We start from the raw sequence: 8,052 nt of genomic DNA on the forward strand, positions 1-8,052 counted from the left end.
TTTGGGTTGCACATACTTCAAATGCCCAATGCCCTCAGGCTTCAGCTTGAATCAGTTACTCGCAGCATTTTCCAAATTGCAACTTACTTGTAAGTACACCCAGCTTAAGACAATGCTGTCCGAAGAATACGGAGAAACTGCAAACAGAATGGCTGGATATTGCACATCCAGGCCATGCTGGCCAAACCAAACATCCTGCAATCCTTTAAGACTCATTTGACTTGGTAGCAGGAATGCATAAGAAACCTCATACGTGGCCACACTGGAGATACAGTGTGCTAAAGCACATTTCATCCCAATTAGAACTTTCTGCTTTGCTGAACCTATTTGTCTAAAATTGCTTGGAAGAGACTATTTAACTGAAAAAAAAGCATGCAAAGATTTGGCAAGATTCTTCAGCTTTATTATGGCAACAATACATATGCCTCAGTTGTTGTATACGTGAGGATGCTAACGAACCTTCCAAAGCAGGATCCAAGTATTGCCATGAGAATCCTTTACTATGCTCCAGCATCTGCTACTGAGATGTAAGTGCTCCAGCCATTGCTTCCAACTGCAATTAGTACACCTACACACTCAAATCTGGTGTAAATTCTCCAAGATGATTAATAGAACGTGAGCCAAAAGGGGCAAAGAGCAAAAAGCATAAAAAGTAATAGCAGTTTAAGATCGTCTAATCAGAGCAGTCAGCTAAAGAAGGGAAGGGAAACAAACAGCAAAACAATATAGCAGTAACTCAAACTATATATTTTTTTTTTTTTTTAGAAGAGGCGTTAACAGACAACAGAACAAACATATGGTGCCATGGAAAAGCAGCAACCCTTCAGAAATACAGAATTATTTTCAAGCTTATGTGGGGATGCTGTGGGGGAAGCATGTTAAAGGTTAGTAATACAACTGCATCATTTATGGAAGTCAGCTCTATTGCCCACTAACTGCTTGCCTACATTTAGCAATTCAGAGCAAGTCTTCTGTTTTATTTCAGAACCATCACCTAGCATAGCTGGTATTTATGTACATCCCACAACATTCTTTACCTAACAACTAATGGTAATTTTCTGTTGACTCATTATGTAATTCCACTATGTGTCACTGATCCAACCGTTAAGAAGACATGAAAGTTTTAGTCTCACTGAGTCCTTTGGTACTGACCAACCCCCATGCATTTATCATACTGCTCTGGGAAATGCAGCTCTATGTTCTTCAGCCATTGTAGAAACTCCTGTCACCCCCAAATTCACATCCATCAAGCAGGGTGGGTGCAACAGCATTCTGTCAGAAGACAATAAAATAGCTGGCAGTTCTCAGCCTTGTTTTTGAAGTAAAAACCAGGCAAGATTCTTTAACAGGTGGTGCTTCAGTGGTTGCCTGACATCACAAAGCATTTTTTCCTCCTAATTTTGCTATGGAATGTTTTGCCATGTACTGTCAATCATTCAGACTTTAAACTTTTTTATTTTAAGTTTGAAAAATCTCCACCTGATCTAAGGAAAAATCCATTTCTAACTACAGTCAGAAAGGTGCATGCCTGAGTCTAACAGAAACCCACCACACGTTCATTCCTTATGCTTTTCGGCCTTTTTGTTCCTGCTGACAGCAAGTCTTCTTGGCTTACTCAGTGCATCACAGAATGCACCAATACAGTGTCCCTGTATTTGTGTTACTCAACCTAGAAACCACCTTTTAACAAGAAGAAAGCACTGCACAAGGGCAATTTTTAAGGCTTAGATACAGCTTAACATTAATCCTAATTTTTTAATCCTGACTTTTACTCTTCAGAAACAAAAAAATGAGATTCTGCTCTACAACTTCAGAACACACTCAATGAATGCTCTTTTCTTATCCCACAAGGCCCATATGTATTTTTTCTTTCCTGAAAGGTTAATATTAACCCAAAGAACACAGAGACGTAGCATTGAACTTTGTTTTAATGGTCTCAAATTCTGTGACAGATTTTTGGTCAAGTTTCCATTTTAAAAAATTTATCGATTTTAAAGACTAATAACTTAAACTGCCACGAAACAAATGGTCCACAAACATTCCTTTCCTTCTGAAGCTTTTACGATGCATTGTAATCATTAACCAGTCTTTTACTATTAAACTTAAATGGCCAATTGAGACAAACAGTTCTGAGACCGTTCTTCCACCACTGATTACGACTGAGGTGGCAGCTGATGTACAGAATTTTCATTTAGCCTTCTGGGCCTTCTGAGCAGACTTTGTGACCTTGCCAGCTCCACCAGCCTTCTTGTCGACGGCCTTGATGACACCAACAGCAACTGTCTGCCTCATGTCACGCACAGCAAAACGACCTGAAAACAAAAACGTGTTTCGTGACTTCCTTCTCACAGCCCACAGCATTGTCTGCATAGCAACAACATGCAACAGTGGCTAAGCAAGCAACTTCTGCTTGAGACTGGGATTATCGTTCAGCTACTCCAGCAACAGCACAACCGTTATCCCTGCGTTTTGGTTTCATTTTGAAATCACAATTGAATTTACAGCTTTTAGTTATTATTTTATGTAGAAGACTGCATCCCGGTACCAGATATCAAGGAGTGCCTTTTCCAAAGCTCAACATTAAGCACATTTTAAGAAATGCCTTACCCAGAGGAGGATAATCAGAGAAGCTCTCAACACACATGGGTTTGCCAGGAATCATGTCAACAATGGCAGCATCTCCAGATTTCAGGAACTTCGGGCCATCCTCCAGCTTCTTGCCAGAACGACGATCGATCTTCTCTTTGAGCTCAGCGAATTTGCAGGCAATGTGAGCAGTGTGGCAATCCAGCACAGGGGCATAACCAGCACTGATTTGGCCAGGGTGATTCAGGATAATAACCTAAGAAAGCGAGCAATTACGTTACACCAGGGCAATTCTGAAAAGCTCCCCACAGGCTGCTGTGACTTAAGAGAGCCACCGCTTTCACGTATTTGCTTAAGGCAAACCCTATCTCAGAGCACAAGTCTGTATCACCTTACAGCTTAGCCCGCTGGTAACAAAGAGCAAGGTTCTGTATTTCACAATCTAGACCTACACTTCTAACGTCTTCAAACAGTTGCAAAAGTCACCTGTGCAGTGAAGCCAGCAGCTTCCATTGGAGGATCATTCTTGCTGTCACCAGCAACGTTCCCACGGCGGACATCTTTCACAGACACGTTCTTAACATTGAAGCCAACATTATCACCAGGCAGAGCTTCGCTAAGGGCTTCGTGGTGCATCTCAACAGATTTCACTTCAGTTGTAACGTTGACGGGGGCAAATGTGACCACCATGCCTGGCTTCAGGACACCAGTTTCCACACGGCCAACTGGTACAGTACCAATGCCTACAAAAGAGAAGTGAATTCAGAAATCCAATTAAGACATTATACCCTTATGGAGAAGAACATTTCAGGCAAGATTTTGATACTTCACACTCAAGTTCCCAGGCAAACAGTAGCATTTCTGTCCCACACACAAGCACTGTAGTGAACACATACCGCCGATTTTGTAGACATCTTGAAGAGGCAGACGCAGAGGTTTGTCAGTTGGACGAGTTGGAGGCAGGATGCAGTCCAAGGCTTCCAGGAGGGTGGTTCCACTGGCATTGCCATCTTTCCGGGTAACCTTCCATCCCTTGAACCACGGCATCTGTAACAAAACCAGCCCAAGCATCAGTCACTTGCCCATTTTAACAGAATGACGCTATGAACTGACTGATCTAACTCCTTAGCATCGTCTTGGTGCATTAAACACCACGGAACAAGAATCTGTAAAGTGCTAGGATTTCACACTGACTTCAACGTTTCGAAACACTACTACTGAAAAAAATACGCATTTAACTGTTGTTTAACTTATCTTAATAATCCTGCTAGTTTAATTTAATAATATATGGAAAAAAAAAAACAAAAAACATACGTTAGAGCTAGGCTCCAGCATGTTGTCCCCGTTCCAACCAGAGATTGGCACAAACGCTACAGTGTCAGGGTTGTAGCCAATTTTCTTGATGTAAGTGCTGACTTCCTTGACGATCTCTTCGTATCTCTTCTGGCTGTAAGGTGGCTCAGTGGAATCCATCTTGTTAACACCAACAATCAGCTGTTTCACACCCAGGGTGTAGGCCAGAAGAGCATGCTCACGGGTCTGCCCGTTCTTAGAAATACCGGCCTCGAACTCACCAACACCAGCAGCAACAATCAGGACAGCACAATCAGCCTTTGAAAAGATAGAAAAAAAAGCCCTTGTTATAAAGCCTACACACACACTAAAGCGAATGGGCAACTTCCCTGCTGTAAACCAGCCAAGGAGCAGTCTCCCTGAGCTCCCCACAGCCTTAATTTTATTTCTTTACCTGAGAAGTTCCAGTAATCATGTTCTTAATGAAGTCTCTGTGTCCAGGAGCATCAATGATGGTGACGTAGTACTTGCTTGTTTCAAATTTCCACAGGGAAATATCAATAGTGATACCACGCTCACGCTCAGCCTTGAGCTTGTCCAAGACCCAGGCATATTTGAAGGAACCTTTGCCCATCTGTGAGTTTAAAACAGAAAAAAAAAAAATATATATATATATATATATTTATTTAAATATATATTTTCATTTACTCATAAAGACCATGAAATATACACTAAAAAGCAAAAGCTATAAATAGGGAGTGACTTATGCTGAAAGTTGCTGTTGCTTGTAAAACTCTGGCCTAGATTCACTTGGCACTACTACCGAGAAATGCCAACTGCTGTTATTTAACCTGTTGACACTTCCACCCTCTTGACAGCTTGTTAATTGTGCTAACACATCTTTATGATGGATCTCCTAAGGCTTAGTCCTACTATCAAGTGTCCACTACAAATTCTAGCCCTCTTAATAATGTCATCCATGTTCCAGTCAGTATTTTAACAACCACACAGCCCAGCATTCACTGGATTTCCTTCTGTTATGTGCTTATTAGGCACTATTTTGTCTTCAAGAAAAAACAAAGGAAAATCGGAATATTCTCCACAGGTTCACAAACTGGTATCTTGGACTCTTTCATGTTGAGACAAGCTTGACCATTACATTTTCAACTAAACAGAAGGATGACACAAGGCAACAGCCTGAAGTTGTGCCAGGAGGTTCAGATTGGATATCAGGAATAATTTCTACTCCTTAAGAGTGGCGATTCATTGAAACAGTCTGCTCACAGAGATGGTGGAGTCACTGAAGCGTCCAAGAAACCTGCTGACGTGGCACTGAGGGACATGGTTAGTGGGCATGGTGGGAATGGGCCAATGCTTGGACTAGATGACCTTTGAGGTCTTCTCCAACCTTAATGATTCTGTGATTCTAAATACAGGCCAAGACTGAAGCTGGGAACTCCCGTTCTGATTCTAAGCATACAGAGGTAACCTTCAGGCTCTTTCCTTTATTCTACGCCTCAACGGCTTCATCTCAATGTGACAGATTCAATGCTTTAGTACAATCACCAAGACAATCTCGACCTGTCTCCTTACGGCAACAGAACTTCCTAGTTTCCTTTTTTTGCCCCTATCCCCCCCGGGATCCCACCACACGGCGGTCTTGCACACCTCAGCTGCCTCCTTCTCGAACTTCTCAATGGTCCTCTTGTCGATGCCACCACATTTGTAGATGAGGTGCCCGGTGGTGGTGGACTTGCCGGAATCGACGTGGCCGATGACGACGATGTTGATGTGGGTCTTCTCCTTTCCCATTTCGGATGGTCTTTAGCTTCTTTCTTCCGGCCAAAGAGAAACGACACCTGAAAGTTCCAGAAGGAATCCCGGTTACTGCGGCCGCCCCCGTCCCGCAGCAGCGCCGCCCGCCGGACGAGGGGGCAGAGGGGCCGTGCAGCCCCGGCCCCGCCCCGCCGGGGGGGGGGGGGAGGGGGGGGGAAAGGGGAGCGAAGGGGAGGGGTGGGCGGTGACGGCCGCGCGGGTCCCCTACGGCGCGCTCTCGCCGTCGCCCCCTCCCCGCAGCGCGGCCGGGCCGGGCAGGGGCTGGAGTGGGGGCTCGGGGCGGCGGCGCGGCCACGGGCGGCGCGTAGGGCGGGGCCGCCCCTCTCCTTTGTGTGTGACTCACCCCGCCCGAGCCGCCGTCCTCCATTTTGTGAGCTGGCGGCAGCAGGAAGAGCGGGCGGCCATTTTTTTTCTCGTGCCCCGGCCTCCCCCTCCCCCACCGCGGCGCCGACGGCGCGGCCCCCGGGGGTTCCCAGCCTCCACCCGCCCGCAGCCGAGCACCGCACGCCGCGCCCCAGTGCCGGGCGGCTCCGCGCTAATCCGAGGCGGCGGTGCGGCCCCGCGCGCTCGTGGCCGCGCTGCCTCGCGTGGGTCCTCAAACGGGACGCGTCGGCTTTACGCCTGCGCTCGCCCCCATCCGCCTCTCACCTCGCTTCCCCCGCCGCCCCCCGCTCTACCGTTCCCACGCACCGCTCCGCGGCACGACCCCACGCTCACGGAGCAACGAGGCTCCCCTCGAGCAGCCCCGCGCACACCCCCCCTCTCTCCTCCCCCAGGCCCGGCCTGCCCCGCCGCACGCGCCTCACCCGCACGGCGTCGGCAAACCCGGAGCGGAAAAGAACGACAGCGTGAGCGCCGCCCCTTATATACTCTGCCACGGGGCGGGGCCTCGGCCACGCGTCACCGCTCCCGGCGGCCCCCGCGCATCGCCCCGCCCGGCAGAGGGGCACGCGGCGCTCCGCTGAGGAGCGGAGGGGAGGGGCTGAGGCGACTGGAGCGGGTGGCTTGAGGGGTCCGGAGTGCGGCCAGTGCCCCCAGACCGTACGTTGAGAGGCGCTGACGAAAGCCACCGAAGGTGCTGGCGGCCCCAGCCTTTCCCTTCTGAAAAGGGGGCAGCGAGCAGTCATGAGGCGCCAGCAATGAAAGCCCTCGTGATTCCAGCAGGGTGTACTCACGTATAGAAAGCCATACAGGTTTTTGTGGGAAATTAATGCGAGAAGAGAAATAAATACTTTATTCCTTTAAAAGGATGTTTTCTTCTTCTTAGGGAATGTTATGCACTGTGTTAGAGTTACTTACGTATATTCAACTGTAATCCCATTCAATTTTTGGTACGGGCTCCACATCACAGAACATCCTGAGTTGGAAGGGACCCCCAGGGATCACTGAGTCCGACTCCTGGCTCCACACAACAGCACCCCAATTTCAAACCCTGTGTCTGAGAGCAGGTCCAAATGCTCCTTGAATCCAGCACTGCAGGCCCTGCCCACTGCCCTGGGCAGCCTGTCTCAGTGCCTTCAGACCCAACTCCAAGTGTCCTCAGCTCAGATACACCTAACATTAAATCTGCCACAGGAGAGAGCACTAACCTTCACAATGTATGCACTGATGTAGAAGTGGAATGTTTCAATTTGGCATTTTTCCAAGTGAGATTAGAAAAAGCTATCTCCCCTCCCCCCCACATTTATTAAAAAACATGATTGTGAGACATTTTGGAGAAGATGCTGAGTTTCAAATACACCTTTTACACACACACACACAGTTTCACCAAGCAAAGCCTGCCAAACGTCCAGACATTGTTAAAATAAATTCAATTATTTTTTGTAAGAATGTCATCTTTTTCTTCTTTGTTTTTACACAGAAATCGGCGGGAGGGGAGAAGTGAGAGAGGGTTCAGCTTTCCTCAGAGCTAACGTTTAGGTGTTAAATCAGTGAAGGCATTTTATATGAAAACAGAGTACCAGCAGGGAAACACGTTTTCATAAAGTGACTTTTCATAGCTCAGGCAGGGGAATAAGGGGTAATAACTGGTAAGAAAGCTGAGCACTTTGGGTCTCCTGTAAAGCAAAGACTGTTTGTAAACATGGCTACAAAGCTTTATTTTACAGGATGGTTTCAAGTTAGCTTCAGAAATATGTCTGTTGGTGGGGGTGTTTTTAAATGGACCAGTCTGTCCCAGTATCCGTTCTACTAAAGCACAGTTGAAAACACTGAAGTGACTTGTGCCTCAACAGGGAGAGGAGAAAGGAAATGTGTTATTGATTTGTTACATGGCCCATAAGAAACTGCACATTTATGGGATGTATTTAAACAAACTTCCATAAATAAAGGCATTTG

The 8,052-nt window shown here is 46.9% G+C and overlaps 1 protein-coding gene across 1 annotated transcript; it reads right to left on the reverse strand.

Annotated features, from left to right (window-relative positions):
• Window positions 1–1,910: 1,910 nt before the first annotated feature.
• EEF1A1 (eukaryotic translation elongation factor 1 alpha 1) lies at window positions 1,911–6,614 on the reverse strand. Its single transcript, XM_042890101.1, has 8 exons — window positions 6,522–6,614; window positions 5,548–5,738; window positions 4,334–4,513; window positions 3,901–4,197; window positions 3,483–3,633; window positions 3,073–3,329; window positions 2,608–2,842; window positions 1,911–2,312 (listed from the first exon to the last, which is right to left on the reverse strand). The coding sequence occupies exons 2-8, from the start codon at window positions 5,689–5,691 to the stop codon at window positions 2,188–2,190; spliced, it is 1,389 nt and encodes a 462-aa protein (XP_042746035.1). The 5' UTR covers window positions 5,692–5,738; window positions 6,522–6,614; the 3' UTR covers window positions 1,911–2,187.
• Window positions 6,615–8,052: the final 1,438 nt, after the last annotated feature.

The sequence above is a fragment of the Lagopus leucura genome, unplaced genomic scaffold (genome assembly GCF_019238085.1).
Source record: "Lagopus leucura isolate 7727_CA_CO unplaced genomic scaffold, USGS_WTPT01 Super-Scaffold_73, whole genome shotgun sequence".
Lineage (NCBI taxonomy): Eukaryota > Metazoa > Chordata > Aves > Galliformes > Phasianidae > Lagopus > Lagopus leucura.

Bases quoted from the DNA above. Each gene is read 5' to 3' on its own strand.
- EEF1A1 (XM_042890101.1), bottom strand. From the start codon at position 5,691: ATGGGAAAGGAGAAGACCCACATCAACATCGTCGTCATCGGCCACGTC. The intron at 4,198-4,333 runs GTAAAGAAATAA...ATCTTTTCAAAG, and splicing joins TGATTACTGGAACTTCTCAG to GCTGATTGTGCTGTCCTGAT. The intron at 2,843-3,072 runs GTGACTTTTGCA...TCGCTTTCTTAG, and splicing joins CTGCTGGCTTCACTGCACAG to GTTATTATCCTGAATCACCC.